Source organism: Capricornis sumatraensis, chromosome 15 (assembly GCF_032405125.1).
Source record: "Capricornis sumatraensis isolate serow.1 chromosome 15, serow.2, whole genome shotgun sequence".
Classification (NCBI taxonomy): domain Eukaryota; kingdom Metazoa; phylum Chordata; class Mammalia; order Artiodactyla; family Bovidae; genus Capricornis; species Capricornis sumatraensis.
In genome coordinates, this window is record NC_091083.1 from 58,290,264 (window position 1) to 58,307,999 (window position 17,736).

Consider the following 17,736-nt stretch of genomic DNA (forward strand, 5'->3'; position numbering starts at 1 on the left):
GGGGTGGGGGCCTGGCAGTGATGAGGAGGAGAGGAGCTGCAGGGAGGCTGGGGGGGCTGGTGTTCAGGACAACGAGCTGTGGGCTGGGCCTGGCACCCCATCCCTGGGGTGAGCCCAGGACCCTGGGGACCCAAAGAGGCTTCAGGAGTCCAGTGGGGAGAGTCCACAGCTGTCTGGATCCTCACCCCATATTCATACTTAGAACTTTGACTGCAAAAACAAACATGAGATTCCAGCTCACATCTCACCAACCCTGAGGACACTAGCAGTCCTCAAGTGGCCACGCCCCCAGGTGCTGGGACAGTCCTCATTGGCTGTCTGAACCCGAGCAATTTGCATAGCAGGAAGGGGGTATCCCCAACCTCGGCAGGCTACCCACTTAGGTCTATGAGATGGGCTGTCTGCCTGGGGGCATCAGCACATGACCCAAGCGGCCGCTGCCTCTGTCTACCTGTCCCTTCGTCCCTCCTTGGGCCATTGTGGACGAGGTCAGGATGGACCTGCCTTCCTCAGGCCACAAGCCGAGTTGCCTCCCCAGCTCAGCTCAGCCCTGGGAGAGTGGATGGAGTTAGCGAGGAGTTTGGTTTGGGGAAGACCCTGACGTCCAGCGGGGACACACCCACGCGGATCACACACGCACACGTGTACACTCAAGTTCATCTTCGAGGCTGAAGCTGTTTAGAAAAGAGGATGACCATGGCATTGGGGGCAGGCCACGGGTAGGGGTGTGGATCAAAGACCCTCTCCATGGAGAACATGGGGAGTATGTGCACCCCTGTCCCAGGTCCTCTGGAGGCCTGACCCCAGGAGCAGACCCAGGGTGGGGCTCCAGGGCAGGCCTGACGCCAAGTCCTGCTGGGGAGCCGAGAGCAGGTGAGGATTCCCCTGGAGGGGCCTCTCCAGCCAGCCCAGGTGCCTTCACACCAGACAGGCTATCCTTGGGTGATGCTTAGGGGAGAAGCTGCCCCAGGGCATTTTCTCACCCGTTTCCCTCTAGCTGCCCAACCCCTGCAACCCTGGCAAACACAGCAGGGGCTCTGGTGGGTCCTTGGGACGCAGTGCCTCTTGCTGTCCTGTGGAACTGAGCCTGGAGTCTGGCTTGAGAGTCACACTGCCCATCAAGAGGGCATGTCCAGGTGTGAGAGCTTGAGCAGTTAACTGGTCCAGCAGCTGCTGGGGGCTGACACTGGTCCAAAGGAAAGGAGACTCTTCGGTGGGCGTGGTGCAGACGTGTGGAATGGACCGCACGGACGATGAGACTGTCCCGGCATTGGAGCAGACTTCTGCCATCCTCGTCAGCTCCCGGGCTCCAGAGACCAGTCCAGAGGGGCAGAGCTGGGGCAGACCCCAGAATCTCCCACTGGCTGTGCTGGTTTCTGGACCCCAAGTGAGCATCAGCTGTCCCTGTGGTCGGTGCAGCCCTGCCAGTGGCCAGAGACATCCAGAGCCTTTGGGGGCTGGACTGGTGAGTGTCTGGGGCCTTTTGACATGGGGTCTCTTGGGAGTCTCATTGAGAGGGTGGAGGGCTCATGCCAGGGGTTGGTGGGATGCTGGCTGGTTTTGGTTGTGGCTTCTTGGGACACCATACTCTCTTGGACCAAAGATAGTGGGGACCTGGGTGTCTTTCAGGGTCACAGTTGGCCCTGGGGGAGGCCTAATGATTGACTGGGGGCCCTTGGGCAGCCATGGGGGACATCAGGGACGGCCCCAGCTGTTTTCCAGCTTCTGGGAGTCAGGGCAAAAGTCAGAGTGCACAGTGGGTCTTGGGTCCATGGGCTTGGCCCACACCCAGGGGACTCGCTGCTGCAGAAGCTGAAGGTAGGTCTTTGAGCTGACCTGGGGACCCCATGGGGTAGGAGACCCTAACTGGACAGCAAAGCATGAGGACTCAGAGGGGCTGATGGGGTTTGGACCCGTTGTTCTTCTTTGTCAATTGTCAAGCGAGTCACCCATTCGTTTTCTTGATAAAAGATCCAGAAAAAGAAAAAAGGACACATTCTTTCCAATTCCTTAATTGGTACCTTCAGAGCTGGGACTAGCCAGGGCTGGGGGCGCTCAGGACCGGGTTGGGGGGTCTGTCTGCTTGCTTTTAGTCGCTCCTGAGTTTGAGGGAATCTGATACATGTACCAAAAGGCACTTTCATTTTTTTTTTTAAAACAGTGCTTCTGTCCTAAGAAATTCAAGTTAAGACAGAGTGCCTCTTGCTCTCCTCAGTGCTGAGTCAGCCGCGGGTCAAGTGTTCATGCCAGACAGCTGGGGCGGGGGCAGGGCGGGGACCCCCACCACTAAGTGACATGGCCTTGGGGGTCGGGAAGGCCCGTTGCCTCCTCCAGTCCTGCTCCTCCTGTCTGTCCGTCCGTCCATCCATCCTTGCATCCAGCAGGGAGGCTCGTTAATCCTCCTCACCGCCTCCATACATGTCCGCCAGCTTCTTGAATCTGGGCCCCCAGTCATTCAGGTAGTCGTAGTCCTGGTCTCCGGAGCTGGAGGAGTCCAGGGAGCTGACGGAGCCCGCTGTGGAGCCGCTGCCCTCGTAGTCAAACACCAGCAGCGAGTCGTACGGGGGCGCCGTGGGGTCATTGTCAGCTGCGCGCAGTCCCTGGGGCCACAGAAACGGGGTTAGAGTGGGGCCGGGGGACTGGAGATGTGGGGTGGGGCCCTGCAGTAGGTGCTCAGTAAGTGCTCCCGCGTGTCCGTGAAAGGTGTCTCAGAGCTCAGAGTAGAGCAAAGTTTACAGACTGGGCTGGCAGGGGAGGCGGGGTGTGGGGAGGTGGCCACGCACTGGCTTCGCCGTCCCCCTTTCCCACAAAGGAAGATGCGGCAGAGGTGGGGCGCACCCTTGACGCCCGTGGACTTGTCAGGTAGGCACCTTGGGGTCAGTATCAAGACTGGGGGGACGAGCAAAGGCAGGGACCCTGTTGGCTGGAACTTCAAATCCCAGATGTCAGGAGGGGGACTCAAGTGTGGTCAGATGGCTGCTCTGGATGAATGCCCACCTCCTAGGCCATTCCCAGTGGGGATGCTGAGGGGAGGGGCTTGACCTGCCTGCCCCTGCCGTACCCCCAGGCAGGGCTCAGTGAACCCAGGTCTGAATCTGCCTCCTCATGCCACCCCCCCTCACAGAAAAGTGAGCTTTTCTGGTCCATGTGAGCAAGTGTGCCCACCCCGCCCCCACACCGGACCACCTACCTCATTGATGAAGTCGCCGATGTCTCCCGGGTGGGGCACCATGGGCCTGACTGGGTACTGGGGTTCGGCGCCCACGGGCCTCTCGTCCACCCGCCGCACCCCAGGGGCCTTGCTCAGCACATGCTCCATGGCCTCTGGCTGCTGTAGCTGGCTGAGGTCATAGTCCTGGGGGGGGGTGGAGTCAATGAGGGGGCCCAGGTTGGGGTGGGGGACAGCAGGCAGAGACACCAGGGAGGTCCATGGGGTGCATCCTTGCCTGGTTCTATCACCTGGTATGTCCTTTCTGAAAAGCTTGCCTTGCCTCTGTCCATCAGATCCTGTCTGTCCTCAAGGCACACGTGGGGCCTGTGCCCCCAGCCGTCTCCAATCCGGGTCCACCCCTCACCTGCTCTGTACCACGTCCCTGACCTGGGACTGGTGTTACCCCACTTCGCAAGGATCCCTGAGCTTTCTTGGGGTAAAGTGAAAGTCGCTCAGTCTGACTCTTTGTGATCCCCATGGACTATAATGTCCATGGAATTCTCCAGGACAGAATAGTGCAGTGGGTAGCCTTTTCCTTCTCCAGGGAATCTTCCCAACCCAGGGATCGAACCTAGGTCTCCCACATTTCAGGCGGATTCTTGACCAGCTCAGCCTGGTAAGACTCACCCTAAATCCCCAGTGAGGCCCGCCCAGCAGCTCCCAGGTCCCCCTCAACGAGCCCTGGGATGCAGGGTGGCACCGGCCTGGGGTCAGTGGCTGAGGGAAGTGCGGGTGGGGGCACAGGGCCCCCCGTGGGTGTGCTTGGTGGGGCCGGGAGGGTCCCCACAGCCTCACCTGGTCCTCCTCGCCACCCCCTTCCTCGTCGTACTTGAGGATGTTGTCCCGCACATCGTCCTCGGGGTCAATGAGCAGCTGCTTTGTGTGCCGCTCCTTCTCCCGCCGCTTCATCCACACAACGAAGAGCAGGACCATGGCTGCGGGGTGGGGCTGCTGTGAGCAGGTTGTGTGTGTGTGCACACTCGGGAGTGTGTGGAAGGCGGGCACGTGTGGCCACTAGGGCCCGTGTCCATTACTGCACCCCTAGTCTGGATCAGGCTTGTGGCAGACTCTGGTGGGTAGGGTGTCGCGCCCCCCACCTCCCCCTGGGACCCGTCAGCCGCACTCACTGAGGAGCATGACGATGCAGATAAGGATGGCCACGGTGGCACCTGTGCCCAGCCCGGCCGCTGCCACTGCGCCCACGGTGGTGCAGTCGCCGTTGTCATCGCACGGGCACACCTTGACTTTGATGATGGACGTGTGGGACAGCGGCGGGTTCCCCGAGTCTGTGACAGTGATGGGGACGTCGTACACCCCGGCCTCCAGGTGCAGGACGCGAAGGCTGAGCTGGGCGTAGTCACCTGGGTGGGGGCGGGGTGCGCTTTGCTCAGTGGGCAGCCAGCCCTCCCTCCTGAGCGAGACGAACACAGGCAAATAGGCAAAGGCCCGGCCTGTCTGGCTAAGACACACATAGACACACACACACATGCGCGCACACATACCACACACCATCTGTCGTCCTGTAAGGTTAAGAGACTTGGCGATTCAGGAATAGAGCGATTGCAACATGTAGGATGAAGGAATTGTTTCCTTAATAAGGAAAGAGTGATACCAAGTCAATTAGAAAAAAAAAAAAAACCATTCCAAAGAAAAATAGTGAAGGACATTGACCAGATAATTCACAGAAGCAAAAAATGGCAAATAGATGAAAAAATGTCCACTGGTAGTTATAAGATGCAAGTGGAAACAGGGATTTTGGCTAAGAAACTGGAAAAATGATTTTAAAACAATAATGCTGTGTTGGCAAGGGTTTGGGGAACGAGTAAATGCTGTCAGAACTCCAGAACTCGGAAGCCCTGTCCACCAAGGCCATGGCTAGGGAAGCGCCTCAGGGAACACGTGGTGGTGGTGGGGCCCGTTGTTTGATGACTGGCTTGGGGAGTGGTCTCCATCACGTGGAGCTCTTTAAGGGACAAGGTTGGGGCCTGCCTTTGGGCCTCCTAGGTGGCTGAGCCCTGGAGCAGGCAGGGCCCCTGCCCTGCAGAGAGGGCTGTGTGGCCCCTGTGAGACTGGCTCCTGACTCCACTGCTCCTGCTTCCCTGGAGACAGGCCGGGTGGGGCTGCCCTCCGGACTCGGTCTGACTTTCCGGACGGCCGGGCAGCCAGTGGGCGGGTGCCTCAGGCGGGCTCACCATTAAGGCGGGTGACGGTCCAGTTGTTGCGCACGCTCGCCGGGACAAAGGGCAGCTCGAAGACATAAGGCCCGATGTTGGGGTCCACGTCAGCATCAGCCGCTGTGATGTTGATGGCATTGAGGCTGGGCTTCTCACAGACCTGCGCCTCCTTGGGCAGCAGCTCGGGGGCGTTGTCGTTGATGTCGATAAGATAGATTTGGAGGGTCCCGGTACCACTGGCCGGGGGGATCCCTGTGGGTCGGACATGGGCAGTCACGCTGTCACTCCTGGGCTCCTGAGCCCAGGCCTGCCCAGGACACACCCCATGGCCCCACACACTGACTCTGCTGTGTGATATACACAGCAACTCAGTTGTAGACCACGTATGAGTGCACACGCCTGCTGACTGCTGTCATCCTGATCCTGGAGCTCCCAAGCCTAGCCCCTGCCTCAGTGTAGGCCCATGGTGTGGGTGGACTGGTGCTGGCTGGCCAGAGCTGCTCCCTCTCTCCTCTGTTTGCTGACCGTGGTCCTGCCTTTTGGTGGCATCTCCAACCTGACAGTAACAATCGTGTTTTTTGGCTGAGGTGGGCTTCGAATGGATGAGGGAGGGGCTCCGGGGCACCAGTGGCCGAGGGGACCCAGCTCACAGCCCCCTACCCAGCACATCTCCCTGCCCCCTGGCGCACCGTTGTCAGCTGCCAGGAAAGTGGCCTCGTAGACGTTGTTCTTGATGTAGAGAGACTCGCGGTCAAGCACAGCCGCCGTGCTGATCTGGCCGTTGGTGGCGTTAATGTGTAGCCAGTTCGCTGGGTCCGAAAGCTTTGAGTATCTGCAGGGAGGAGGAAGGGTGAGGCGAGGGGCTGGGGGAGCCCCTCCTGCCCGCCCGCTTGCACCCTGAGCTCACTGGGGCCTCCCACTTGGGCTGGTGACAGCAGTGGCTGGAATTCCCTGGGGAGGATGGGCTACTTAAGCTCACAAGAGCCCTGGGAGGTAGATTCTCCTGTCAACCCCCTTTACAGAGGGGAGACGGGGGAGCAGAGAGGCTGGTGACTTGCAAAGTCACAAAGCTCGGGAATGAGAGGTGGGGTCCAGACCCAGTCTGACACCAGATGTGGATGAATGTCCTTCAAGCTTTTCCCACCATCTTGTGGGAGGGCAGCCTGGCGGCTGGTGATCCAGCTGTCCCCGGACTGGGCCTCCCTGCCTGGGGGTTCCCCTAAGCACCCACCCAGGACTTTCCGGGTCTCAGGTTTCACTGGGCACTTTAGGCCTCTTCTCTGTGGAGCACAGGGCACCCCATTCCCAGAGCCTGAGGGTGCTCTGCTGGCCCACCTCACAGCCTGCTGCATGAACCGGTCGGGGTCCACTGCTGAGAACGTGGTGAGCATAGTGCCAGTGGGCACGCCCTCCTCCAGGCGGATCAGCTTGTGGTTGGAAGGGAAGTAGGGGGCCTCGTTGATGTCCATGACAGAGATGGTCACCCCCGCCGTGGACTGGAAGGACATCTGGATCCCGCTGGCCAGGGGCGCCTGGTTGGACACCATCACAGTCAGCATGAATGCTCTGTTCAGCTCGTAGTCGACTGCCTGGAATGAGAGGCACCAAGAAGGGCAGCCAGCTAGTGCCCATGGGGCTGCTTGGTCTGCACCTGCTAGCTCTGGGCCCCAGAGGCCAGTCCCCAGGAATGCCGTTCCCCTGCGTCTGTATCTGGCTTCCTTCAGGGTTAGGGCAGTGGGAGGAGAGAGAGAGTGGGGTTGAAGGACCTCATACCTCACCTTCCACCCCCATGTCACGGAGTGGCAGCAGCTGGGCTCCCTGGGGCCACAGTTTCCCCAGGTCCCCCCAAACCAGGCCTCCAGCTCTCATCCTACATTGGGAGTATGGAGCCCCCACCCTGTTCCTGATGCCCTGGGGGGTTGTTGTCTGTCCAGGCTGCCCACATGCTATGGTGGCTGCAGGGGTAGCCCCCAAGGATGTGTCCACCTGGAACCTGTGAATGTGCCCTTTGGGGACATAGGGTCTTTGCAGGTGTGATGAAAGTGAAGGTCTTGAGAGATGTTGTCCTGGATTGAGGTGGCCCCCAGTCCAAGCATTGGTGCCTGGGAGTCAGGGGAGGGAGACTTGAGATGCAGGGAGGGGCCAGGTGAAGGCAGGGAGGCGGAGGTGGGGTGGTACGGATCCAGCCAAGGACAGCACCAGGAACCGGACGAGGCTGGAGAGACCCTCCCAGAGCTGTGAGAGGACGTCCTTCAGTTGTCACCCACCGCGTCAGGGGTGAGTTATAGGACACCAGCCCCTGAGGGCTTGCGGGCCCTTCATCTCTGTGGGCTTGCGGGCCCTTCACCTCTGTGTGGGCCCCTGCGTGAACATTCTTTCCAGTTCACACACGTCTTGGGGTGTCAGGACCCTGACTGATAAGTGCTGGTGTGGTCTGCAGGGTGTGGCTGGCCTGTGGGGTCATCTTCACCTGTTGAGGAAGACGAAAGCTGCACAGAACTACCTGGGGCCCCAAGACGTGTAATTATTTGTGGCAGAGCTCGCGGCAGTCTCACTGGACAACAAGCGGCATGTCACACTGCGACTGCACTTGAATAATTCTGCTTGGATGCATGTGAGGAAGCACGTGCCCAAGAACGTTCACCACAGCACCCTCTGTATCGCTCATGGAGGATGCCGCGGTTTCCACAGCACTGGTGGGTGGAAGAGCCATGTCGACACAGTGGGGACACTTGCAGCTGTAAGAACCAGGGCAATGCACACAGAAGTGGTGAGACCTCCAGGATGGATTGGTGAGCCGGAAAGGCAGTGTCCTTCGTTTGCTGCCTCATGTGTTAAAGGGGGAGAGGAGTGTGGATTTGTGTATGCACCTGCTTGTAGAAAGAAATGCTGAAAAGAGGGGGAAAAAACCTCGTAAAAATGGTCACCCCCGAGCAGAGGGAAGGACCCGATAGAGGAGAGTCTGGGGGCATGAGTTTGCTGCATGCTTTGCCATATAGCTTTGATTTTTGGAGCCACATAAAGTCTTGTTGTTGTGGTTCAGTGGCTAGGTCGTGTTCAACTCTTTGCAGCCCCTTGGACTGCAGCATGCCAGGTTCCTCTGTCCTCCACTCTCTCCCAGAGTTTGCTCAGATTCATGTCCATTGAGTCGTGATGCTCAATGGTAATACAACTCCCAAGAAAATAATGACTTCTAGTGACTAGGACAGTATTAAGATCGTGAGTCCTTCATGGGATTTATTCTGAGGACAACAGTTATTGCAGAAAAGTCTTAAATTCATTTGGTCTTCCTGGTGTTAACAGTGATGTTTGGTTTGTTATTTTTAAAGCTTTTTATGTACAATCGGTTCTCTATATCCATGGGTTCTACATCTGTGGACTTAACCAACCACCAACTGGAAATATTTGAAAAAAATTCCAGAAATTTCCGAAAGGCAGACCCTGAATTTGCCACACACAGGCATCTATTTACACAGCGTTGGCATTGTATCAGGTATCATAAGTTAAAATATATGTGAGTGTGTGCAGGTTGTGTGCAAATACTGTGTCATTTAATATGAAAGACTTGAGCATCTGTGGATTTTGGTGTCTCCCTGAGCTGGAGGTCCTGGGACCAGTCATCCCATGGACGCTGAGGGACAACTGTGTGTTGTAGGTTCAAGTAAACTAGCAATTAACATTGTTTGGAGCCAACCAAGAGTTTCAGTGTAAGAGAGATGAGATCAAGTATAAAACTCAATGGAGTTAAGTAAAACCATCCCACGTTCAGTTTGGATGAAGTGTTCATGTGAATGAATGGGTGAAAGATTCGAGATGGTCAGGAAGCACGTGCTCTGAAATGCGGGACCAGATGTGCCATGAGGAAGCCATCGACAGAGCTGGCACCACGGACCCCGAGTCTGTGACAGGTCGGCGTTTGGGGGGGATGTTCTAGGTGTTGAGAAATTCAAGAGATGATGCAACCGAACACAGCCTTGGGACCCTTTTGGGATCCAGACTCGAAAAACGGCACAGCAAAGAGACGGTTTTAGGAAAATGGAGAGAAGTTGGGTGTGGACACATGCTGGAGACTGCAGAGGTGTGGTTGGCCGTGCCAGGGGCCGCAGCAGTACATAGTTAGGAGAGCAGAGGAGGGGATCCTGAGGTCTGGAAGCATGCATAGAGCGACACTAGTAACCAGGGAATTGCAGTGCCAGGCGCGGGCCCTCCTGTCTCTCTCACGGCTAAGAGCCCTTGGAAACGTCTGTGATAAGTACTGCAACACATCTCTGCTTAGAGGGGAATTGATGGCCTCGTGGGGCTCGTGGTCCCGTGAGACCAGTGGGTGCTGGAGGTGGGCCCCCTGCGTGCCCAGCTGAGGTGCCCCCGCCCTGTCTGGACTCCCACCGCAGCTCAGCCTTGGTTTCTGAGAGCATGTAGTCATAATGCCTGGTACATCAAACTCATGCCTTCTCAGCCTCTGTTACTAAACAAGCTATGGAGCACAGGAAGGAGTTTAAGAAGGAATCTAACTGGGTGGGCGTGGAAAGGGGGCTTAGGGTGCCTGCCCACAGGAGGGCCTAGAGGTGGCGGCAGAGATCGAGGTTCTGGGGCCGACACCCTCATCTCCTCCCTACTGTCCCCTCACCACCCCTGATGACCTTGGGGGGACCCTTATCCTCTGCAGGCGTGGTCTTATCTGCCAATAGCAGGGGTATCTCCCAGACCCCCCCACCCAGAGCCCCCAGTAAGGCATCTCATCCCTCATGGCACTAACCTCTTCATGGCTGAGGCCCCCCTGCCCCCTCCCCCAAGACCTGTGTGGCTGCCAGGTCTCCACCTCCTCCCCCAGGGCCCCCCTGAGTAAAATGGGGGCCACTCCACTTGAATACACTGTTTCATAGAATTACAGTGGTTTCGTCTGTGAGCAAGTTACTGGAGGAAGTGATCTTTCTCCCATGTGTGTGTCAGGTCGTATTCCTGGAGGACGTGAGATAATACTGCATTTGTGTTAAAACTGTGCCACCATGTGAGCGAAGAAGCCGTCCAGAGGACGGTCATGGCTGATAAAGTCCACAGGAGGGAAAGGAAAGCGTATTTGTAATGGGGAATCAATAATCAATTGTAATGGGGAAATCAATAGGTGATTTGCTCCAACCCTTCAATCAGAGCCTGACACACTCAGCTGGTCTCTGGCCGCCTCCCCCCAACATGGCCACAACCCCTTGCTCAAAGCCCAGGGCCGGTCTATGCCCCGAGAGGGAGTAGCCCGGTGTGGGTGCAGGCTCTTGGGGAGGGGGCACTAGAACCTGTGGGGTGCCCGGGAGCCACACTGCCCCCATGGTCAGGAGGCTCCAGGGGAAGCTGCTCTGGGAGCTGCAGGGGGAGGAGGGACTGCAACCCCTGAGCTGGCCTGCTCTCTGGTGTTCCCTCCTCCCTGACCCTCCTCCGGGCACCTGGGTCACAGCTTGCTCATTGCCCCTGACAAGGCTTGTTGCCTCCTGAGGGGATGCAGGAGGGGCCGATTCTCGGCTTTCGAGCTTCTGGAGCTTCAGGCCGGGTGTGGGGAGAAGATGGGGGAGTTCTCTCGTGGCGGGGCAGGGAATGGCAGGTCAGGCTGGCAGTGTCCTGGGGGTCACGTGACTGGTCCTTGTGCGGCTGCCTCTGACCCTGGCTCTTGGGGGTCATCCTTTCTGTTGCGTCTGTCTTGGGGCGGGAAGTGAGGGAGCACCCACCTTAACCACGGTGACCATGCCCTCGTTGGTGGCGGGGTCTGTGCGGATGCTGAAGTGGCCCGAGGGGTCCCCACTGATGATGCGGTAGACGGCGTTCCAGTTCGGGGAGTGCGGCTGATCTCGGTCCATCACCGTGAGGTTCGCCACCACCATCTCCACGCGGTTTTCCGGGACTTCCCCTGCGTACTGTAGGGTGTCAGAAAAGACAGTGTGAGACAGGCCGGAGAGCCCTCTGCCCACCCTGGGGGCTGCTCTCTGCCCCCAGCTGCTTCCACATGGTGATCCCCAGGGGTCGGCCCGTCCCACGTCTCTGCCGACCCAGGGGCATCCAGAGAGGCCCAGGCTTCTCTGCATACTGAGCCCCGCCTGTGACACCCCCACGCCAGGCTGTTCCCCTAAGTCCCCTCACGCTGCCCTGCTCCGTGCAGCTGGGGACCAATGCTGGTACCTGGGGCTTACAAGAGAGTAAAATGTGCTTGTGAGACGGGAAATGAACAGGAGAGGGCGGCAGCTGCAAAGGGCTTCCTGAACTGAATTCATCGCCCCTGGGTCCCTGGGGCCTGCGGTCAGCGGCTGCGGCTGGGCAGGCGACCAGTCACGGAGCCTTGGCCCTTTTTCTTTCCTGTCATAGCTCAGTTAGGGCTTCGAGCCATCCCCGTCAGTGAGTGTGGTTCACGTGGCAGCAGTGGTGATGGGCAGGCAAAGTGCATGTGAGTGTGCGTGGCTGTTGGTGCTGGTGCTGAGGTGCTGATAGAAAGCTGAGTGCCTCTCACCAGTGAGAATCACTGCTGTGCAGACATGGCCCAGCTCAAGAGAGTCCTGGGCTGGGTTTATGCTCTGCATCAGTCTTGAAATTCTTCCTAATTCGTGAATGAGGGCCCTGCATTCTTACTTTACACTGGACCTGCAAGTCACGTGACTGTCCTTTGACCACGCAGTGTGCTCTTGAGCCACAAAAGCTGGGCACAAACCTGGACAAATAGCCCTGGCTTCCTTGTGTTCACAGCAGCGCAGCCCTAACCGTGGTTACTGACTTCCAGGTGAAGTTTATTGGAAAAGGGTATTTTAATTCATGCAGGTTTAATAAAGGTTCACAAAGAAGGGCTTAAGCTGGTAAGTCTGGTTTAGGATTTTCTTGTCAGACTTCCTCTAGCCATCATGAGGTTTTAATTTAATTTCTGGGGTTTTCAGGCACAGGGAAAGCCTCCCCCATGCCCCATGGGATACTAAGGCAGATATTTGGGAAAGGAAGGATTTAAGGAGCGTTGGAATGGGATTTCTTGCCTTGCTGATTGGTAATCCAGAACCACTCACACCTACCCACCCCAGAGGCAAGTGGATTTCCTGTTCATGCCTGGGCCTTCCAGTACAGTCCCAACTCCTCTCAAGGGAGGGTCATGGTAGCAGAAGAGTTGGGGAGATGGAGATGACAGAGCCTGCCCCCCACTCCCTGGGGGACGCCAAGCCCCCGAGATGTTGCTCTGTGCCCCCTATTCAAGCCACAACTGGTCCTATCTCGGCTCAGGTCTGAGGACCTCCTCCTGCCACCTTCTCCCAGGGCCCGGGAGCCTGGTATGGCCGAGGGTGTGAACTGCAAGGGGAGTGCCCTGACCTGGCCCCTGCCTGGGGATCTGTCCTGGCAGCCCTGTCCAGCCAGGATGTGGTGGAGCCCTGCCCGCCTTGGGGCCTGAGGGGCTGAGTTCTCTTCTGTTGGGAAGTGACATTCCAATAATTTTAATATATATTTTTTCAGTTTCTTTGTTATTTGCAGTTGGGGTTTCCAATCTCTTCTCTCCTCTCCACCCTGCACTTTCAGGCTCCTCTCTCTTCTCTTCATTTTTCCACACGTGAGGCCCTGGGGGCTCCACAGGGAGTAAAGTCCCGGCTCGGGGATATGGGCCAAGGGGAATGGAGCTCTGGGTGGCTGGTGCAAGGGGTCAGAGGCGGGGGCGGCATAATGTCCTGGTGATTTTAATCTTTGAAGTTTAGTTTCCTGTCCGGTGAGACTGCAGCAATTTCTGTTGGCTGCCGAGCTTGGAATCGGGAGCTGACAGGTGGGAGCCATGGCTCATAATAACGGGGTGAGACTGGGGGGCTGACGTCCATCCTCCTCCACCCCCGGGAGGAGCCTGGGGCCAAGGACCAGGTGGGACGCTGCAGCCTCGCCCCTCCTTTCAATGCTGTGGTAGGAGCTCGTGAGTAATGCGGGGACGAGCCCGTGATGCTGGCTCAGGGGAGGACCCGACCCTCAGCCATTAAGACACCTTGAAGTCCCTCCCTGGCTTTGTGGTTCACAGGTAGGCTTGGTCACCCCCTTTCCAGAAAAGGGGGTACTGGGGCTTGTCTTCCCTTCCATCTTCAGGGAACCCTGGGATGGGAACTGCCATAAGCTCACCCTCCATTTTAAAGATACATGGTTTTTATTGGCTGTGCCAGGTCTTAGCTGCGGCACGTGGGCCCTTTTGTGTCACGTGGGATCTTTTAAGTTGTGGCATGGGAACTCTGAGTTGTGGCATGTGGGGTCTAGTTCCCTGACCAGGGATTGAACACAGGCCCCCTGCACTGGGAGTGTGGAATCTTAGTCACTGGACCACCAGGAAAGTCCCCCTTTTAAAAATATTTAACCTAAGTTTATTCACACTTGCCTTGGATGGGGAATAGTCATCCAGTCAAACACAGTGAAAACGAACCTATCACAGTCTACAGCTATGTACCTGCAGGACTCCTGGCCTCTTTTGGTATTTATATAATACAGTTTATTTACAAGGAAAGGATCGTTACACTCTTTACCTGTCCTGTCCACTGGCTTTCCAGTGATTGATCTATTTGGAGGATTTTCCACATTAGAATATGACACATCACATCCTGTTGTATTTGATTGTATCAACGTATAAGAATTTCTCTGACCACCTCCTTTACCACCCTCCTCTTTTTTTTTTTTTTTTTGACAGATGAGGAAACTGGACTTGGGATGAACGTTCTTGTGCCTCCATCCTGACCTCTCCCCTGCTGAAGGCAGAGCTGGAACCCTGTCTGTTCAACTGCCAGGTCAGGCCCCTTGTGATGGAGGTCAGGTACCACCTGGTAGCATTTTTAGGGCAGAGAACAAACTTCCCTGTAGTTCAGATGCTCCCAGCTTCACCCTGAGCTGTGTAACACTCAGGTGTAAAGAGGGGAAGACATTCCTCTGCTCATAGAGGTCTGGCCATCAGCCCAAGGTCATACAACAGGAGGGGCTCTGGGGGCAGAAGGGGTTTCCTGACTCCAGGAGACCCTCCTGTGGGCTTGTGTGTGGGTGGTGAGGAGGCTGGGTCTCGGGGCTTCGGTCCAGGACTGGGGCTTGGTGTGGGGGTGTGTTCTGGGGGCTCAGCCCTGCCTCCAGGGAGTGCTGAGGTCAGTGGCCTTCTCACAGCAGGGAAGCCATGCAGGGGCAGCAAGCGTAGAGCAGGCCCAGAGCAGGCAAAGGGAAAATGACTTTCAGTTAATGTTTAGGAATTGGATCATGCAAGTCCACCCTCCCATCTCTTCAGCTTCTGCTGATTGTTCTTGATTAAACTTGATAAAAATAGCCCAGCTGTGTGTGGGGGTGTGGCCGGCCCCCACTGAGCCCAGCAGACCGTGTCCTGGGGTCCTGCTTGCCACTGGGCCCCAGGAACATGCTCCAGGGTGCCTCCTTGGTCATATGCAGCCCCTGGCCGAGGTCTCAGTGTAATTCCTGGGCTGCCCACTCTTCACAGGTGGGTATGGACCTGGGGATATCTTGCTGGTCATCCCCCTGCCCTTGTGCAGATGCCCTGGTGCACACAGGGAGTCAGGATGGTTCTCCTCCCTCTGCTGTCCCCCTCCCCTTTGCTTCCTTGTGGGTCACCCAGGATTCAGCCTTTCTGGGGGCTCAGGGTGTTTGCAGTGTGCCTGGTGTGCAGAAGGGCAGACGAGGTTAAGATTAAAAGCATGAAGACCCACAGGAGGCCAAGCTGTCAAAGCCAGACGGGGGCTCGGGACAGTGGACAGAAGTGGTCCCCCGTGGACCCGCCCTGCAGGAGCTTGGGTGTAGGGGCCATGTCGAGGCTCCCTCTGGAGCTGCAGAAGCCGGGGTGGGCGAGGGTTGGCAGGTGCAGAGGACACGGGAGCTGGGAGGGTCTCAGAGGACAGGGGTGTGGTGAGCAGGTGGCCGGGCAAGCAGGGGACCTCGGGCAGCCCAGAAGTAACCCTCTGGGTCTCAGGTGTCTCTGGTGGGAAAAGGGTAGCAGCCATTTCCCTGACGGAAAACCCTCCTCTTAGGACGAGGTGTTGGAACACGAGGCTTCACAACGTATGGCTGATTGTCCAGCCACTTCGAGGAATTCTGTGGGCAGGTCTACGGGGAGCGGCAGGTATGGAGGATGGTGCTGGTGGGGTCACGTGAGTGGCTGTTGCTTTTAACTGAGGTCTAGTTGATTGACAGTGTCTGTTAGTTTCAGGTGTGCAGCAAAGTGATTCAGTTATATGCATATACGTGTGTATTCTCTTTCAGATTCTTTCGCCATATAGGTTAAAAACTGCTGAGTAGCATTCCCTGTGGTATACAGTAGGTCCTCATGGATTACCTATTTTATATATAGTAGTGTATATATATTTTATACTATTTATATATAGTAGTGTAGTTAATCCACAACGCCTCCCCCACTTCCCCTTTGATAACCATAAGCTTGTTTTCTAAGTCCCTTGAGTCTGTTTTCTGTTTTGTAAATAAGTTCACTTGTATCATTTTTTAGATTTGATGTATAAGTGATATCATACTGTGTTTGTCTTTCTCTGTCTGACTTCACGGACTGTGATCATCTCTGTGATCACTTACTATGGATCATCATCCATCCCTGTGCTGTGCATGGTGTTATTTCACTCTTTTTTATGGCCGAGTAATACTGAATTATACATATGTCCCACACCTTTATCCATTCCCGTGTCAGTGGACACTTAGATTGCTCCCATGTCCTGTCTGTTGTAAACAGTGCGGCAGTGAACACTGGGGTGTGTGCCTCTTCTCAAGTTATGGTTTTCTCCAGATATACATGCCCAGGAGTGGGATTGCTGGATAATATCTAGATCTGTGTTCAGTGTTTTTTAAGGAACCTCCATACTGTTCTCCATAGTGGCTGTACCAGTTTGCATTCCCACCAACAGTGTAGGAGGGCTCCCTTTCCTCCACAGCCTCTCCAGCATTTGTTTGTAGACTTTTAAATGATGGCCATTCTTACTGGTGGGAGGTGGTATCTCTTTGCAGTTTTGATTTACATTTCTCTACTAATTAGCATTGTTGACCATCTTTTCATGTGCCTTTTGGCTATTTCTGTGTCTTCTCTGGAGAAATGTCTACTTAGGTTTTCTGCCCATATTTTGATTGGGTGGTTTTTTTATATTGAGCCACATGAGCTATTTGTTAAGTCCTCGTCAGTTGCTTCATTTGCAAATATTTCCTCCCATTCCATAGGTTGTCCTTTTATTTACGGTTTTCTTTGCTGTGTAAAAACTCTAAAGTTTTATTAGGTCCCATTTTTTTAAAATTTATTTTAAATATGTATTTATTTGGCTGCTCTGGGTCTTAGTTGAGGCATGTGGGATCTAGTTCCCTAACCAGGGATTGAACCTGGGCCCCCTGCATTGAGAATGAGGAGTCTCAGCCACTGGACCACCAGGGAAGTCCCTATTTGTTTTTATTTTCAGTACTCTGGAAGATGGATCCAAAGATATATTGTTGTGATTTATGTCAAAGAGCGTCCTCCTTATGTTTTCCTCTAGAAGTTTACAGTGTCTGGTCTTCTATTTAAGTCTTTAATCCATTTTGAGGTTTTGTATGATGTTAGAGAATGTTCTAATTTCATTCTTCTCCACATAGGTGTCCAGTTTTCCCAGCACCGCTTACTGAAGAGACTGTCTTTTCTCCATTGCATATTCTTGCCTCCTTTGTCATATATTAGGTGACCATAGGTGTATGTGGGTTTCTTTCTTTCTGTCCTGCTCCACGGGTCTATATTTTTATTTTTGTCCCAGTATCACAGTGTCTTGATGACTGTAGCTTTGTAGTATGGTGTGAAGTCAGGGAGCCTGAGTCCTCCAGCTCCGTTTTTCTTTCTCATGATTTCTTTGGCTGTTTGGGGTCTTTTGTGTTTCCATACAAATTGTGAAATTTTTTGTTCTAGTTCTGTGAAGAATGTCATTGGTAATTTGATCAAGACTGCGCTGGATCTGGAGATTGTCTTGGGTGGTATAGTCATTTTGACAGTACTGATTCTTCCAGTCCACTTGGTGTCTCTCTCCATCTGTTTGTGTTGTCTTTAACTCTTTTCATCAGTGTCTCATAGTTTTCTGAGTACAGGTTTTTTGTCTCCGTAGGTAGGTTTATTCCTAGGTATTTTATTCTTTTGGTTGTGATGTTAAGTGGGATTGTTCTCTTAATTTCCCTTCTGATCTTTCATTGTAAATTTGTAGAAATGCAACAGATTTCTATACATTAATTTTTTATACTACAGCTTTACCAAATTCATTGATGAGCTCTGGTAGTTTTCTGGTAGCATCTTTAGGATTTTCATGTAGAGGATCATGTAATCTGCCAACACTGACAGTTTTACTTCTTCTTTTCCAGTTTGGATAAGTTTTA

At 55.0% G+C, this 17,736-nt stretch overlaps 1 protein-coding gene across 2 annotated transcripts in view; it reads right to left on the bottom strand.

Moving 5' to 3' along the window:
* Positions 1–2,393: 2,393 nt before the first annotated feature.
* CDH4 (cadherin 4) overlaps positions 2,394–17,736 on the bottom strand; it is a 480,957-nt gene continuing 465,614 nt past the window's right edge. For both annotated transcript variants that reach the window (XM_068987048.1, XM_068987049.1), the window contains 8 exons: positions 11,100–11,285; positions 6,721–6,974; positions 6,075–6,217; positions 5,404–5,637; positions 4,339–4,572; positions 4,007–4,146; positions 3,191–3,355; positions 2,394–2,600 (listed from right to left, as the gene is read on the bottom strand). In XM_068987048.1, the coding sequence (XP_068843149.1) occupies positions 2,394–2,600; positions 3,191–3,355; positions 4,007–4,146; positions 4,339–4,572; positions 5,404–5,637; positions 6,075–6,217; positions 6,721–6,974; positions 11,100–11,285 (1,563 nt within the window). The remainder of the gene's footprint in view (positions 2,601–3,190; positions 3,356–4,006; positions 4,147–4,338; positions 4,573–5,403; positions 5,638–6,074; positions 6,218–6,720; positions 6,975–11,099; positions 11,286–17,736) is intronic.